The sequence below is a fragment of the Pseudorca crassidens genome, chromosome 1, assembly GCF_039906515.1.
Source record: "Pseudorca crassidens isolate mPseCra1 chromosome 1, mPseCra1.hap1, whole genome shotgun sequence".
NCBI lineage: Eukaryota > Metazoa > Chordata > Mammalia > Artiodactyla > Delphinidae > Pseudorca > Pseudorca crassidens.
The window spans coordinates 92681482-92699421 of record NC_090296.1 but is presented as its reverse complement, the minus strand read 5'-3'; the positions used below and the strand labels follow the sequence as shown (position 1 = coordinate 92699421).

General features: G+C 38.9%; 1 protein-coding gene across 1 annotated transcript in view; it reads left to right on the top strand.

The window, feature by feature from the left end:
* Window positions 1-17940, top strand: part of FAM227B (family with sequence similarity 227 member B) — a 277213-nt gene that overhangs the window by 236129 nt on the left and 23144 nt on the right. The window contains exon 13 of the mRNA XM_067746547.1: window positions 14933-15010. Within this exon, the coding sequence (XP_067602648.1) occupies window positions 14933-15010 (78 nt within the window). The remainder of the gene's footprint in view (window positions 1-14932; window positions 15011-17940) is intronic.

Genomic DNA, 17940 nt, shown 5'->3' with positions numbered 1-17940 from the left:
TACCTCAGTGAAGTTTTGATTTGCATTTCACTAATAATTAGTGATATTGAGCAGCTTTTCATGTGTTTCTTGGCCATCTGTATGTCTTCTTTGGAGAAATGTCTATTTATGTCTTCTGCCCATTTTTGGATTGGGTTGTTTGTTTTTTTAATATTGAGCTGCATGAGCTGTTTATATATTTTGGAGATTAACCCTTTGTCCGTTGATTCATTTGCAAATATTTTCTCCCATTCTGAGGGTTGTCTTTTCATCTTGTTTATGGTTTCCTTTGCTGTACAAAAGCTTTGAAGTTTCATTAGGTGCCATTTGTTTATTTTTATTTCCATTACTGTAGGAGGTGGATCAAAAAAGATCTTGCTCTGATTTATGTCAGAGTGTTCTTCCTATGTTTTCCTCGAAGAGTTTTATAGTATCTGGTCTTACATTTAGGTCTCTAATCAATTTTGAGTTTATTTTTGCGTATGGTGTTAGGCAGTGTTCTAATTTCATTCTTTTACATGTAGCTGTCCAGTTTTCCCAGCACCACTTATTGAAGAGACTGTCTTTTCTCCATTGTATATCCTTGCCTCCTTTGTCATAGATTAGTTGGCCATAGGTGCGTGGGTTTATCTCTGGGCTTTCTATCTTGTTCCATTGATCTATGTTTCTGTTTTTTGCTAGTACCATATTGTCTTGATTACTGTAGCTTTGTAGTATTGTCTGAAGTCAGAGAGTCTAATTCCTCCAACTCCGTTTTTTTTTCCCTCAAGACTGCTTTGGCTATTCGGGGTCTTTTGTGTCTCCATACAAATTTTAAGATTTTTTGTTCTAGTTCTGTAAAAAAAATGCCATTGGTAATTTGATAGGGATTGCATTGAATCTGTAGATTGCTTTGGGTAGTATAGTCTTTTTCACAATATTGATTCTTCCAATCCAGCAACATGGTATATCTCTCCATCTGTTGGTATCATCTTTAATTTCTTTCATCAGTGTCTTATAGTTTTCTGCATACAGGTCTTTTGTCTCCCTAGGTAGGTTTATTCATAGGTATTTTATTCTTTTTGTTGCAGTGGTAAATGGGAGTGTTTCCTTAATTTCTCTTTCAGATTTTTCATCATTAGTGTATAGGAATGCAAGAGATTTCTGTGTATTAATTTTATATCCTACAAATTTACCAAATGCATTGATTAGCTCTAGTAGTTTTCTGGTGGCATTTTTAGGATTCTCTATGTATAGTATCATGTCATCTGCAAACAGTGACAGTTTTACTTCTTCTTTTCCAATTTGTATTTCTTTTATTTCTTTCTCTTCTCTGATTGCCGTGGCTAGGACTTCCAAAACTATGTTGAATAATAGTGTGAGAGTGGACATTATTGTCTTGTTCCTGATCTTAGAGGAAATGCTTTCAGTTTTTCACCATTGAGAATTATGTTTGCTGTGGGTTTGTCATATATGGCCTTTATTATGTTGAGGTAAGTTCCCTCTGTGCCCACTTTCTGGAGAGTTTTTATCATAAATGGGTGTTGGATTTTGTCAAAAGCTTTTTCTGCATCTATTGAGATGATCATATGGGTTTTATTCTTCAATTTGTTAATATGGTTTATCACATTGATTGATTTACATATATTGAAGAACCCTTGCATCCCTGGGATAAATCCCATTTGATCATGGTGTATGATCCTTTTAATGTGTTGTTGGATTCTGTTTGCTAGTATTTTGTTGAGGATTTTTGCATCTATATTCATCAGTGATATTGGTCTGTAATTTTCTTTTTTGTAGTATCTTTGTCTGGTTTTGGTATCAGAGTGATGGTGGCCTCATAGAATGAGTTTGGGAGTGTTCCTTCCTCCGCAAGTTTTTGGAAGAGTTTGAGAAGGATGGGTGTTAGCTCTTCTCTGAATGTCTGATAGAATTCACCTGTGAACACATCTGGTCCTGGACTTCTGTTTGTTGGAAGATTTTTAATCACAGTTACAATTTCATTATTTGTGATTGGTCTGTTCTTATTTTCTATTTCTTCCTGGTTCAGTCTTGGAAGGTTATACCTTTCTAAGAATTTGTCCATTTCTTTCAGGTTGTCCATTTTATTGGCCTAGAGTTGATGGTAGTAGTGTCTTAGGATGCTTTATATTTCTGTTGTTACTTCTCCGTTTTCATTTCTAATTTTAATGATTTGAGTCCTCTCCCTCTTTTTCTTGATGAGTCTGGCTAATGGTTTATCAATTTTGTTTATCTTCTCAAAGAACCAGCTTTTAGTTTTATTGATCTTTGCTATAGTTTGCTTTGTTTCTATTTCATTTATTTCTTCTCTGGTCTTTATGATTTCCTTCCTTCTGCTAACTTTGGGTTTTGTTTGTTCTTCTTTCTCTATTTCCTTTAGGTGTAAGGTTAGATTATTTATTTGAGATTTTTCTTGTTTCTTGAAGTAGGCTTGTATAGCTATAAACTTCCCTCTTAGAATTGCTTTTGCTGCATCCTGTAGGTTTTGGATCATCGTTTTTTCATTGTCATTTGGTCTAGGTATTTTTTGATTTCCTCTTTGATTTCTTCAGTGATCAATTGGTTATTTAATAACATATTGTTTAGTCGCCATGTGTTTTTTACATTTTTTCCCTGTAATTCATTTCTAATCTCATAGCATTGTGGTCAGAAAAGATGCTTGATATGATTTCAATTTTCTTAAATTTACCGTGTCTTGATTTGTGACACAAGATATGATCTATCCTGGAAAATATCTGTGCGGACTTGAGAAGAAAGTGTAATCTGCTGGAATGTCCTATAAATATCAATTAAATCTATCTGGTCTATTGTGTCATTTAAAGTTTGTGTTTTCTTATTTATTTTCATTTTGGATGATCTGTCCATTGGTGTAAATGAGGTGTTAAAGTTCCCCAGTATTTTTGTGTTACTGTCAATTTCCTCTTTTAAAGCTGTTAGCAGTTGCCTTATGTGTTGAGGTGCTTCTATGTTGGGTGCATATATATTTATAATCGTTATATCTTTTTCTTGGATTGATCCCTTGATCATTACGGAGTGTCCTTCCTTATCTCTTGTAACATTCTTTATTTTAAGTCTATTTTATCTGATATGAGTATTGCTACTCCAGCTTTCTTTTGATTTCCATTTGCATGGAATATCTTTTTCCATCCCCTCACTTTCAGTCTGTATGTGTCCCTAGGTCTGAAGTGGGTCTCTTGTAGACAGTATGTATATGGGTCTTGTTTTGTATCCATTGAGCAAGCCTGTGTCTTTTGGTTGGAGCATTTAATCCATTCACGTTTAAGGTAATTATCGATATGTATGTTACTATGACCATTTTCTGAATTGTTTGGGGTTTGTTTTTGTAGGTCCTTTTCTTCTCTTGTGTTTCCCACTTAGAGAAGTTCCTCTAGCATTTGCTGTAGAGCTGGTTTGGTAGTGATGAATTCTCTCAGCTTTTGCTTGTCTATATAGCTTTTGATTTCTCCACTGAATCTGAATGAGATCCTTGCCTGGTAGAGTAATCTAGGTTGTAGGTTCTTCCTTTTCATCACTTTAATTATATCATGCCACTCCCTTCTGGTTTGTAGAGTTCACTGAGAGATCTGCTGTTAACCTTATGGGAGTTCCCTTGTATGTTATTTGTTGTTTTTCCCTTGCTGCTTTCAATAATTTTTCTTTGTCTTCAATTTTTGCCAGTTTGATTACTATGTGTCTTGATGTGTTTCTCCTTGCGTTTATCCTGTATGGGACTCTCTGCGCTTCCTGAACTTGGGTGGCTATTTCCTTTCCCGTGTTAAGGAAGTTTTTGACTATAATCTCTTCAAATATTTTCTCGGGTCCTTTGTCTCTCTCTTCTCCTTCTGGGACCCTTATAATGTGATTGTTGCTGTGTTTAATGTTGTCCCAGTGGTCTCTTAGGCTGTCTTCATTTCTTTTCATTTTTTTCCCTTTATTCTGTTCCACAGCAGTGAATTCCACCATTCTGCCTTCCAGGTCACTTATCCGTTCTTCTGCCTCAGTTATTCTGCTATTGATTCCTTCTAGTGTAGTTTTCATTTCAGTTATTGTATTGTTCACCTCTGTTTGTTTGTTCTTTAATTCTTCTAGGTCTTTATTAAACATTTCTTGCATTTTCTAGATCTTTGCCTCTATTCTTTTTCCAAGGTCCTGGATCATCCTCACTATCATTATTCTGAATTCTTTTTCTGGAAGGTTGACTATCTTAGTTGTTTACTTCATTTAGTTGTTTTTCTGGGGTTTTATCTTGTACCTTCATCTGCTACATAGCCCTCTGCCTTTTCATCTTGTCTATCTTTCTCTGAATGTGGTTTTTGCTCCACTGGCTGCAGTATTGTAGTTCTTCTTGCTTCTGCTGTCTGCCTTCTAGTGGATGAGGCTATCTCAGAGGCTTGTGCAAGTTTCCTAATGAGAGGGACTGGTGGTGGGTAGAGCTGACTGTTGCTCTGGTGGGCAGAGCTCAGTAGAACTTTAATCCACTTGACTGTTGATGGGTGGGGCTGGGTTCCCTCCCTGTTGTTTGTTTGGCCTGAGGCAAGCCAACACTGGAGCCTACCTGGGCTCTTTGGTGGGCTAATGGTGGACCCTGGGAGAGCTCACGCCAAGGAGTACTTCCCAGAACTTCTGCTGCCAGTGTCCTTGTCCCCACGGTGAGCCACAGCCACCACCCAACTCTGCAGGAGACCCTCCCACACTAGCTGGTGGGTCTGGTTCAGTCTCCTACGGGGTCACTGCTCCTTCCCCTGGGTCCCGATGCACACAGTACTTTGTGTGTGCCCTCCAAGCGTGGAGTCTCTGTTTCCCACAGTCTTTTTGAAGTCCTGCCGTCAAATCCCACTCACCTTCAAAGTCTGATTCTCTAGGAATTCCTCTTCCTGTTGCCAGACCCCAGGTTGGGAATCTGACATGGGGCTCAGAACCTTCACTCCAGTGGGTGGAATTCTGTGGTATAAGTGTTCTCCGGTTTGTGAGTCACCCACCCAGCAGTTATAGGATTTGATTTTATTGTGATTGCGCCCCTCCTACTGTCTCATTGTGACCTCTCCTTTGTCTTTGGATGTGGCCTATCTTTTTTGGTGAGTTCCAATGTCTTCCTGTCTATGATTGTCCACCAGCTAGTTGTGATTCTGGTATTCTCACAAGAGGGAGTGAGAGCATGTCCTTCTTCTCTGCCATCTTGATTCCTGTCATTTCTTTTTCTAAGCGCCCCCAAATTAAACAGCTGATGCTGAGTTCTGCTATCTAGTCTCATGCCCATTTTTAAAATACCTTCTCATCCCCTATAATACAACCTTCAAATTGACAAACTTCCCAGTTTCTATAAAGTGATTCCATCATTATCCTTGCCATAATTGATCCTTCCTTCTCCCTATCTCTTATGCAGCCCCCATATCTAAATATTAAACAGATTCTCTCCTATATTCCTTTGCAAAATCTCAAATTCCACCCCACTCTCTCCAAGCCTTTTGCCATTACCCCAGTGATGGGTTGGAACTTAAATTGGCTCATTTTCTACCTCTAATAGAGGTAGAAAATTTTCTGATAGAAAATCTTAACAGGATGAGAGCTACAAAAACATGAAGCTCAACCTTCATACTTTACAGATAAGGAAAAGGAGGGCCAACCCTGTCAACTACCTGGGCTACCATGGCCCTAGATGGCAAGTGCTGACCATAGTGCAAGAACTAGAGCTGAATCTCCAGCATGGCACTTTATAATCTGTGGGAAATGTGACCTGTTAATGCCAGCCAAGGAGCAATGAAGAACTAAGAGGGTACTAAAAGAAGAGCATCGAGAGAGATGAGTGAAAGACACCAAAGACACACATTCTGTTGACTTCCCAATTTTGCTTCATGCTGGCCCCGAAGAGGGCTATTTCCTGAATGTGTCCTTGAAGCCAATAATGAGAGCATTCTCATTGCTCATGTGTACATGCAGTTGTCACTACTGGTCTGCCTCCTGGGAAGGCCGGATGCTATCACTGCACTGATGTGATTTTCACCTACATGATGCACATAAACTTTTCATTAAATTATAAGTTTAAGAAACATATACCATTGTGACATGAAAGTCAGGCTTATGTCTTTTTTTATTGAAGTGTAGTTGATTTACGATATTGTGTTAGTTTCAGGTGTACAGCAAAGTAATTCCATTATTATATATTATTATATATATATATATTTCAGATTATTTTTCATTGTAGCTTATTACAAGATCATGAATATAGTTCCCTATGCTATATAGTAAATCCTTGTTGCTTATCTATTTTATGTATAGTAGTATGTATCTGTTAATCTCCCATACTCCTATTTTATAACTCCCCCACTCCCTTTCCCCTTTGGTAACCGTAAGTTTGTTTTCTATGTCTCTGAGTCTGTTTCTATTTAATACATACATTCATTTGTATTACTTTTTAGATTCCACATATAAGTGATATCATATATTTGTCTTTGTCTGACTTACTTCACGTAGTATATTATCTAGGTCCATCCATGTTGCTACAAATGGCAATATTTCATTCCTTTTTATAATGCTGAGTAATACTCTATTATATATATATATATATATATTTGATCCTTCAAATATATATATTTATATACACACACACACATATATATACCACTTCTTCTTGAGCCTATTGACATTTGGGTTGGTTCCATGTCTTGGCTATTGTACATAGTGCTGCTATGAACAGAGGGATGTGTGTATCTTTTCGAATTAGAGTTTTCATTGTTTCAAGATGTATGGCCAGGAGTGGGATTGCTGGGTCATGTGGTAGTTCTATTTTTAGCTTTCTAAGGAATCTCCATACTGTCTTCCATAGTGGCTGCACCAATTTACATTCCCACCAACAGTGTAGGAGGGTTCCCTTTTTTCCACACCCTCTCCAGCATTTATTATTTGTAGACATTTTTTTTTTTTTGCGGTATGCGGGCCTCTCACTTTTGTGGCCTCTCCCGTTGTGGAGCACAGGCTCTGGACGCACAGGCTCAGCGGCCATGGCTCACGGGCTCAGCCGCTCTGCGGCATGTGGGATCCTCCCGGACCGGGGCATGAACCTGTGTCCCCTGCATCGGCAGGCGGACTCTCAACCACTGCACCACCAGGGAAGCCCTAGACTTTTTTTAATAAAGCCTTTTTTTTTTTTTTGGCTGAGTTGGGTCTTTGTTGCTGCATGCGGGCTTTCTCTAGTTGCAGTGAGCAGGGGCTACTCTTCATTGTGGTGCACAGGCTTCTCATTGTGGTGGCTTCTCTTGTTGTGGAGCACAGGCTCTAGGCACGTGGGCTTCAGTAATTGCAATGCATGGGCTCAGTAGTTGTGGCTCAGGGACTCTAAGCACAGGCTCAGTAGTTGTGGCGCATGGGCTTAGTAGCTCCGCAGCATGTGGGATCTTCCTGGACCAGGGCTTGAACCCATGTCCCCTGCATTGGCAGGCAGATTCTTAACCACTGTGCCACCAGTGATGTCCCTATTTGTAGACTTTGATGACAGCCATTCTGACTGGTGTGAGGTGATACCTCATTGTGGTTTTGATTTGCTTTTCTCTGATAATTAGTGATGTTGAGCATCTTTTCATGTGCCTGTTGGTCATCTGTATGTCTTCTTTGGAGAAACGTCTGTTTAGGTTTTCTGCCTATTTTTTGATTGGGTGGTTTGTTTTTTCGATATTGAGTTGTATGAGCTGCTTGTATATTTTAGATATTAACCCCTTGTTGGTTGCATCATTTGAAAATATTTTCTCCCATTCAATAGGTTGTCTTTTTGTTTTGTTGATGGTTTCCTTTGCTGTGCAAGTTTTTAAGTTTGATTAGGTCCCATTTGTTCATTTTTGCTTTTATTTCTTTTGCCTTCGGAAACTGATTTAAGAAAATATTGCCGCAACTTATGTCCAAGAATGTTTTGCCTGTGTTCTCTTCTGTTTTATGGTGTCATGTCTTATATTTAGATCATTTAACAATTTTGAGTTTATTTTTGTATATGGTGTGAGGGACTGTTGTATTTCATTGATTTATATGTAGCTGTCTAGCTTTCCCAGCACCAGTTGTTGACGAGACTGTATTTACTCCATTGTATACTCTAAGTAGATTAATTGACTGTATGTGTGTGGTTTATTTCTGGGCTCTATAGGTCTGTTCCATTGACCCATATATCTCATTTTTTGCCGATACCATGATGTTCTGATTACTGTAGCTTTGTAGTATTGTCTAAAGTCTGGAAGGGTTGTGCCTCTAGCTTTGTTCTTTTTCCTCAGGATTGCTTTGGCAATTCTAAGTCTTTTGTGGTTCCATATAAATTTTAGGATTATTTGTTCTAGTTTTGTGAAAAATGTCATGAGTATTTTGATAGGGGTTGCATTAAATTTATAGATTGCTTCAGGCAGTATGACCAATTTGATAATATTAATTTTTCTAATCCAAGAGCATAGGATATCTTTCCATTTCTTTGAATCATCTTCAATTCCTTTTGTTACTGTTTTATAGTTTTTAGCAAATAGTTCTTCCACCTTCTTGGTTAAGCTTATTCCTAGTTACTTTTTTTGGATACAATTTTAAATGGAATTTTTTTTTACTTTCTCCTTCTGATACTTCATTGTAGTGTAAAGAAATGCAACAGATTTCTGTATATTTATCTTGTGTTCTGCTACCTTGCTGAATTTATGTATTAGGTCTAATACTTTTTGTGTGGAGACTTTAGATTTCTCTATATAGAGTATCTTGTCATTTGCAAATGGTGACAGTTTTACCTCTTCCCTTGCAATTTGGATACTTTTAATTTCTTTTTCTTACTTGATTGCTGTGGCTACAGCTTCCAATATGATGTTGAATAGCAGTGGAGAGGGTGGGCATCCTTGTCTTGCTCCTGAATTTAGCAGGAAGGCCTTCAGCTTTTCACCATTGAGTATTAGGTTGGCTGTGGGTTTGTCATAAATGCCTTTATTATGTTGAGATACGTTCTCTCTATACCCATTTTGGTGAGAGTTTTTATCATGAATGGGTGTTGACTTTGGTCAAATGCTTTTTCTGTGTCTCTTGAGATTATCATGTGTTTTTTGCCTTTCCTTTTCTTAATGTGGTATATCACATTGATTTATTTGTGTATGTTGAACCATCCTTATGACCCTGGGATAAATCCAACTTGATCATGATGTAGGTCTTTTTATGTATTGTTGGGTTCCATATCCTAATATTTTCTTGAGGATTTTTGCATCTATATTCATCAAAGATATTGGCCTGTAACTTTCTTTTCTGGTAGTGTCTTTGTCTGGTTTGGTATCAGGGTGATGGCTTCACAGAATGAATTTGAGAGGGTTCCTTCCTCTTCAGTATTTTTTTTTTTTTTTTGAATATTTTGAGAAGGATAGTTATAGGTTCTTTGTATGTTTGGTAGAATTCCTTAGTGAAGCCATCTGGTTCTGGATTTTTGTTTGCAGGGAGTTTATTATTATTATTATTGCAGATTCTGTTTTACATCTAGTGATCAGTCTGCTCAAATCATCTGTTTCTTCTTGACTCAGTTTTGGCAGGCCATTTTTTAAAACTTGTCCATTTCTAGGTTTCCAGTTTATTGGCATATAATTGTTCATAGTATTCTCTTATGATTTTTTGTACTTCTGCAGTATCCATTGTTATTTCTCCACTTTCATTTCTTATTTTGTTTATTTGGGTCCTCTTTCTTTTCTTCTTGGTGAGCCTGGCTAGAGGTTTGTCGATTTTGTTTCTTTTCCAAAAAACAGCTCTTGGTTTCATTGATGCTTTCAGTTGCTATTCTGTTCTCTACTTAATTTATTTTCCCTCTGATCTTTATTATTTCCTTCCTTATGCTGACTTTGAGTTTTGTTCTTCTTTTTCTGATTTTTTTAAGTGGTAGGTTAGGTTGTTTGAGATTTTTCTTGTTCCTTGAGGAAGGCCTGTATTACTATGAACCTCCCTTTTAGAACTGCTTTTGCTGCATCCCATAGTTTTTGTAAAGTTGTGTTTTTATTGTCAATTGTCTTGAAGTATTTTCTGATTTCATTATTGACCCATTGGTTTGTTATAGCATCTTGTTTAGTCTCCATGTGTTCTTTTCCCATTTTTCTTTTTGTGGTTGATTTCTAGTTTCATACCATTGTGGTTAGAAAATATACTTGAAATAATTTCTAGCCTCTTAAATTTGTTGAGGCTTGTTTTGTGACTTAATATGTGGTCTATCCTAGAGAATGTTCCATGCACACTTGGAAAGAATGTGTATTCTGGGTATTTTGGATGTAGGGTCCTGTAGGTATCAAATAAGTTCACCTTGTCTATTGTATCATTTAGGACCTCTGTTGCCTTATTGGTTTTCTGTCTAGAATATCTGTCCATTAATGTCAGTGGGGTTTTAAAGACTCCTACTGTTGTATTCCTGTCAAGTTCTCCCTCTCTGTCTGTTAGTATTTGTTTTATATCTTTCAGTGTTCCTATATTGAGTGCATGCACATTAATGAGTGTAATATCCTCTTCTTGTATTGGTCCCTTTTTCATAATGTAATGTACTTCTTTGTCTCTCCTTATGGACTTTGTTTTAAAGTCTATTTTGTCTGATATATGAGTATTGCTACCCCTGCTTTCTTGTCATTTCCATTTGCATGAAATATCTTTTTCCATCTTCTCACTTTCAGTCTGTGTGTGTCTTTCACCTTGAAGTGAGTCTCTTGTAAGTGACATATTGTAGGTTCTTGTTTTCTTATCCAATCTGCTGCTCTGTGTCTTTTGATCAGAGCATTTGTTCCATTGACATTTAAAGTAATTATTGATAGGTATGTACTTATTGCCATTTTAAACCTTGTTTTCCTGTCAGTATTGTAGTTCTTTGTTTCTTCTTTTTGTTTTTCCTTTTGTGCTTTGATGGTTCTTTTGTATTATGCTTGAGTTCCTTTCTTTTTGGTACTTGTGAACCTATGGTATGTTCTTGATCTGTGGTTACCCTGGTTTTCAAGTATGTTGACCCCTAACTATATCTATTTGCTTTAAACTGATAGTCATACAAGCTTAAACACACTCTAAACAATTCACATTTTTATAGTTCACTCCTCCACATTCTTTGATTTTGATGTCCTATTTTACATCTTATTCTTTTGCTGCTAATTGTCATCATAATCACTTTCACAAAAAATTTTTGATTGTTTTTTCATCTATGTACTGGCTTAAGTGATCTTCAATCCTTTTATGTATTTGCCTTTTCTATTGTGACTGTCCCTTTCCTATAGATTCTTGTTTCTCTTCTGTTTAGAGAAGACCCTTCAATATATCTTCTAGGATAGGTTTAGTATTGCTGAATTCTTTTGGGTTTTGCTTGTCTGAGAAATTCTTTATCTCTCCTTCTATTCTAAATGATAATCTCGCTGGGTAGAGTTGCAGGTTTTCCCTTTCAGGACTTTGAATATATCATGCCACTCCCTCCTGACCTGCAAAGTTTCTGCAGAGAAATCAGCTGATAGCCTTATGGGGGTTCTCACGTAACTGACTCTTCGTTTTCTCTTGCTTTTAGAATCCTCTCTTTATCTTTAACTTTTGCCGTTTTAATTATATGTGTTGGTGTGGATCTGTTTGAGTTCATCTGTTTGGGATCCTCTGTGCTTCTTGTACTTGGATATCTGTTTCCTTTAGGTTTGGCAAGTTTTCAGCAATAATTTCTCCAAATACACTTTCAATCCCCTTTTCTCTCTCTTTTCCTTCTGGAACCCAGCTTATGCATAGTTTGGCATGCTTTATATTATCCTATAGATTTTGTATGCTGCTTTCATTTTTTTCATTTGTCTTTCTGTCTGCTCTTCTGATTGGGTGATTTCCATTAGTATGTCCTCCAGATCACATATTCATTCTTCTGTGTTATTTAGTCTATTCATTGCTTCTAGATTGGTTTTTATCTCACTAAGTTGTCTAATTTTGATTTGATATTTTCTAGTTTCTTACTACAGTGATCTGCATTTCTATCAATCTTTTCATTCCTTTAGCATTTTTATCACCTCCTTTTTGAACTCAGGGTATAGTAGACTGGTGAGGTCTGTTTCATTATTTGTTCGGGGGATTTCTTTTATTTTAATTTGGAGTAGTTTCTCTGCTTTTTCATTTTACTTAACTTTCTCTGTCTCTATGAATTTAGGAGAAACAGTTATCTACTGTGGTCTTGAAGGGATATTTTTATTTGGAAGCATCCCTGTGTAGACTGTGAATCCAATATTCTGGTGCGAGGGCTGGTTTCAGTATGGGTACCAGCCACATCTTTCCTCAGAGTGTGCTAGTTGTTATCCCCTTGATAGGGGAGTAACTGGTGTGGTGTCCAGAGCCTGCGCTCTGGGTGGGACCTCCTCCTTGCTCTGTGGCTGTTACAGCCCTGTCAGCGGTGGTGTCTGCTCCCCAGTTGTCAGAGTAAAAGCCCTGAGGGTCAGGTTCACTCAGTCTCCTTTGACCTTGAGTGCATGACCTGCTCCAAAGGAGGTGACTGTTGAAGCAACTGAGGCCCGTATCGTTACAGCGAATCTATGCGCTACCCATGCAGACATCTGCAGTTCTGTCTAGAAGCAGCCAAATGCCACATCTCTTTTCCTGTTGTGTTCATCCCAGACCTAGTGCTAGGCTGTGGTGTGGAATGGGCTGGTGCTGGGGGCTGGAGCTTTGTGGCTGCAGGAATCAAGGTGGTTGTGCTGCTGCCTGAGAACTAGGCTGCCTCTGTGCCAGACCTCTCCCAGGACCTGTCCGTGCCAGATGCTGCTCCAAGTTGCAGTGTGGGGTGGGCAGAGCCAGTGAACTCCCTTTGGGAAACCAACCACTGCATACTTCTACCCAGGGGCTCTCCATCTGAGACTCAGCACTCCCTGAGCATCTCTGTGGCATCACCCTTTGCAGGTGCTGACAAAATCTGCCACAGCTGGACTCACCCCTGCCATGAAAGCAATGACAAAGTGTTCTGCAGTCTGGCCCAGACTATACCCCAGGCCCTCCGAGCTATCTCCACTAAGCTAGATCGAGTCCTCTCCCAGGGTCTGTCTGCCAGAGATTCAGCACTTAGCCATTGCACGTATTTGTAGCCCTGCCCAATGCACACCTGATATTGGGTAGTGTGGCAAGCCAGCTGCCAGTCTCTCTCTGTCCTGATTGTCAGCAAGCCAGCACACACACACTCCTCACAAGTAGAGTCTGGGCTTCTCCAGCCCCTCTATCTGTCCCAGCCGATTTCCCAGCAGGCAAGGGGGCTCCCCAGGGTCTGCCCACCTAGACCTTTTCTCCTTTATAGATCCCTCCCAGGGACACCAGTCCTGTCCTGATTCCTTTTTTTCCATCCTACTCAGTTATGTGGAGATCTTTCTTGCAGCTTTGGTTATATAGGAGATCTTCTGCCAGTCTCCAGCTGGTTTCCTGTGAGAAATGTTCCACATGTAGATGTATTTTTGATGTGTTTGTGGGGGAAGGTGAGCTCCACATTCTCCCCTCCGCCATCTTGATCCCCCTCCAGGCTTATCTCTTTCTTTAAGGAAAACCATACTCTAAAACCTAGCTATGATGAAGGGGTTAAAGTAAACTTGGAATGCATCATAAAGAGCAGCGGACTTCTCTGTAAAATCTATTTCAGAGAATTCCTATCCTATTCAGGATAACATAATCATCCAGACCCTCGCAAACTCTGTGCTTAGTAGGATGGAGTATGGTCTGCTATCAACACTGCTTCCCAGCAACTTAGTGATGCTGTTAAGGAAACTTCTTAAACAGGTTCTATGGCTGGCAGAGAGAATTTATCACCGTGGCATTGCTGAGAAAGTCATCTGGAGTGTACAGAAAACAAATGTTCTTTGCCTTGATTCTAAGACCTTAATATTCAAATTATAAGTGATTGAAGATACTTTCTGTGTAGTTTAGAGTGTCATAGGAAAGACATAAATTTTATTCAAGTTTATTGTTAGAATCTTTGTTGTGGAGCCATTCATATTTTTCCTTCTGGTTATCTCAACTGAGATATAATACTCAGGAAATTAAGGTCATAAGGTTAAGTGCCTATGTGGTCTTGTCCCAGGGACCAGATCTACTGAGCTTTTCCTAACATTCTTATACCAGATAATTAAGATTAAAATGAGTATCAAGGACATCCTTGAAGGGAGCATAAATGTGTTTTAAATGAGCAAATTGCATTCATAGAAAGATGGAGGTAATACTGAAGTGTGGTTCAGGTTGGAGAGTGGGACCATGGGAGGACAGACTCATTCCTGCATCTTGGTGACTGCAGAGGTTTAACAGCTCCTAGTTTACCAATGAGGCTAAGGTCTTAACACAAGATGAGGGCTGCCTCCTTGAGTCATTTACCAGTTGCCACTTCAGAGGGAAGCATCTGCTTTCCAGACACAGACATGGGTTAAGACCAGTGTTAGGGACACAGCCACAGGCTGTACCAGAAACAGACAGTAGAAGAGCCCCAGCCACATTAGCAGAACATTTTTATCTTCTGCCTATCATCCTCTTCCATGCAGTTAGCAGAGGTCGGGCTAACTGAGGCAGCCAACATATGCTGCCAGTCACCTCCAGAGCCTCTCAGAAGTCAAGAGACTTTGAAGTTCTCAGTATATATAGAAATGAAGAAATGTCTAAACAGAGTTACCAAATGTACATTTAAAATTTTACATTTAACAAATCGCTGAGTGTAAAGCACACCAAAAAAACATGAAAATAGTAACTATGGGACTTATGAAACTACTAAGTCCTTGTGCGCTATGGATGGTGTGGTCCAGATAATGGGATATAAGTTTAAAGTAGTCAGATGGGTATTGTCTCCTTTTGGTCCTTTCAGTGCAACACCAGACATAATATTCGTGTTTATACTTGAGACCCTTCATGACTGGGAAGCCCAGGCAAGATGGCTCCCTGAGTCCCCCTGTGAAGGATACTGTTAACCTCTCTCAAGTTTTCCTAGTTGAAAATCTTTCCTTAACCATAAGCCTATCACGCCACCTGCTCCAACTTATTGTGATATTCTAAAGGAGGCAAAAAGACAATTTGCAAACAACCAAAAGGATTTTAGAATGTAAGTTGACTCCATACTATTGATAAATATAAAATCATAGAATTCTTTAGAGCTGTAAGCAATCATAGAAATTATCTACAACTAACCTTCTTATTTTACTGACGAGGAGAGTCACCTCTGCGCATCTTATAGACTCGGAGATTCTTTTCAGGTAGGTGTCAAGAATGTATGTTGTAACCATGGAGACACGGCACATGTCAGGGATTGAAAAAAGGAAGGGAGCTTTTCATGTGGTCTGGGTGGGGGGATGCACCCCAACGTGGAGAGACCAGGAGAGAGTTCCCAGGAAGAGAGATTGGAGTATTGTTCATTTACAAAGATAAGCCCTGGAAGAAGAACAGAAAGGTTGTCTGTAATAGAAGGAGTTCCTTGTAGCTGGGGTGGCAGCAGGGGTGATATGGAGGAAAGCAAGGCAAGGAGTTCTTTTCGGAAACGTTTTCTTGGGGAAACATTTTAAGTTTTTTGTGCTTAACTAAAATGATTACTCTTGGCCAGTTATGGTATTCTTATGTGCCAGGAAGTGAGAAATGGCTTAATGAGGATGTCCATCGATTTTTATGAGGACAAATTGGCAGGGTCCAATTCTTCTGTCTGTGATATCAAGGTCACTGCCTAGCTGTCTTATTGCTAGGCAGTGACCTTGGAGAAAGGATGGGCATCCTACCCTTTGGGTACCTGATGCGGTTCCGGAAACACATCAAAGAGAGGTAAACAGAAGAGCAGCCAGCCTTATCCTATCCAGCAGGCAGGACAGAAGTCTGAGCCTCTACTTTCCCCGGGGCCCCATTCCCCTCCCACTGACATACACACGTGCGCATGCACGCACACACACACACACACAGAGCCCTTAGATTTCCTATTTTCACTGGGAAGAACAGGGATGGGCACCTTGTAAGAGGGCCCATGTGGGAACAGCAAGGTGGAGTCCAGGCTGTACTCAGCTGACATGGGTGATGCCTTTGGCACATGTTTATAAGGGGCAGTGTGCTGGGGGATTCCTCATACCACGTGGTGCATTGGGAGGGGTTGCTGAAGAACTGTTTTGTAATGGACCTTTACTGATATGTGGAAGGCAGCAAATTGTTGATTTATTCTTTCTCAATGAGAATTGCCTGCTTTATTTTAAAATTTAACTCCAAACTTTGACTTTATAGAGAAAAGCACCTAATTAATGAAGAAATAAAACTCCTAAGACAGCGACAGGAAAAAGTTGACAAGGAGCTTCATAGGTTTGTTTCTTATTCAACTCATAGTGCTTAAAAACATTTTAATTGAACAAATGTGTTACATAAACCACAATAGGTTTAATATGTAAAAATGCATTAACTGGAATATCTGCAGAAGTTTTCTACTCCGTAGTTCATCTAGAGTAACACTAACTTTTTTATCCACATTATCACTTACTCTAATTTAATTAATTGCTAAACATTATCATCATCTCCTTTTACTCTACCAGACATAGGACTTAAGCTGAGGGCCTTTTAAATATAGACTCATAACCATGGGAAGATGTAAACTAGAAAAACAACCTATTTAGCTGGTCTCAGGCTAATTCTTTGTCCCTTTCTGCCCCTGCTGCTTCCCCTATACATACAAACATTGTACCCCACTGAAACAAGGAAAGTTGGGCATATTTGTTTATTTTATTACAGTGTAAAAAACAAAACTATAAAGTGTTGAGACTAACCCACTTCTTCCAGTACATCCACATAGGCAAGAATAAATGTCAGATGAGTACAGCCCTTCAAATAAACCCCTGTGGGAAACCACAATTTTGTGCCAGTCATGCTGCCATACTTCTAATTGCTATTTTGGAACTTATAAAGCTAGTCTCCCAGTCACATAAGAAAATGCAACTCATTACTTTAAAATCTTACTGCATTTTTCACTAAAAATTTTATCTCCCAGCTTTCCCCTTCACAACATAAGATCTGACTCCAGATGACTTTTACAAGTTCCCAAAAATCAAATCTATAGAGGACAGGATTTCTCACCACTCAAGATATGCAAAAGGATGCAGACTGGTTTTCAGAGCAACTCACAAGAAGCACTCAAATATGTTTTATGCGATGGCACATTGCTGGAGAAAGTGAAGGGGAAAAGACTCATTTGGGTATATAACTTCCACGTCCCTGTTAAATTTATAGGCACAGTGTCCAAGTTTCTATCTGTAATCTTCAAAAAAAGATAGTCATGGAAAGGAAAGATAGCAAGATGGGAGATTGGGTAGTGGTGATGCTTGCAAAGCTTTGTGAATATACTAAAACCTACTGAATTGTATACTTTGAAAGGGTGGATTTTAGGTTATGTAACATATCAACAAAGCTGTTATTCAAAACAAAAGAAGAGGGGAACTGTAAATTAAAGTGGGTTGGAAAATGTAAAATAGATAGCTAGTGGGAAGCAGCTGCATAGCACAGGAAGACCAGCTCGGTGCTTTGTGACCACCTAGAGGGGTGGGATAGGGAGGGTGGGAGGGAGCTCCAAGAGGGAGGAGATATGGGGATATATGTATATGTATAGCTGATTCACTTTGTTATACAGCAGAAATTAACACACCATCGTAAAGCAATTATACTCCAATAAAGATGTTTAAAAACATGATACAATAAAAAAATACAATTACTCTAAAAAAATAAAAGTGGGTTGGAAGATGGATTGATTTTAACAAAGTGAGATGAACCAGTCTCAGGATGACTTGAAGTCAAGAAGATTCTAAGAGTGTGTTACTGAAAAAAGGGCACCAGGGATATTTAAATAGGACTATGAGGAAGAGACTCAGAGCCAGATTTTAGAAAAGCAGGGAAGAATAGTCCAAAAGCGTAGTAAGAAGTGAGGAGAAAACCTAGGTTGAGGAGATAAAATTGGCAGAGATAAAGTAGAGAAAGAGTAAGGGAGTATTTGTTAGAGAACACTAACGCAAGAGGCCC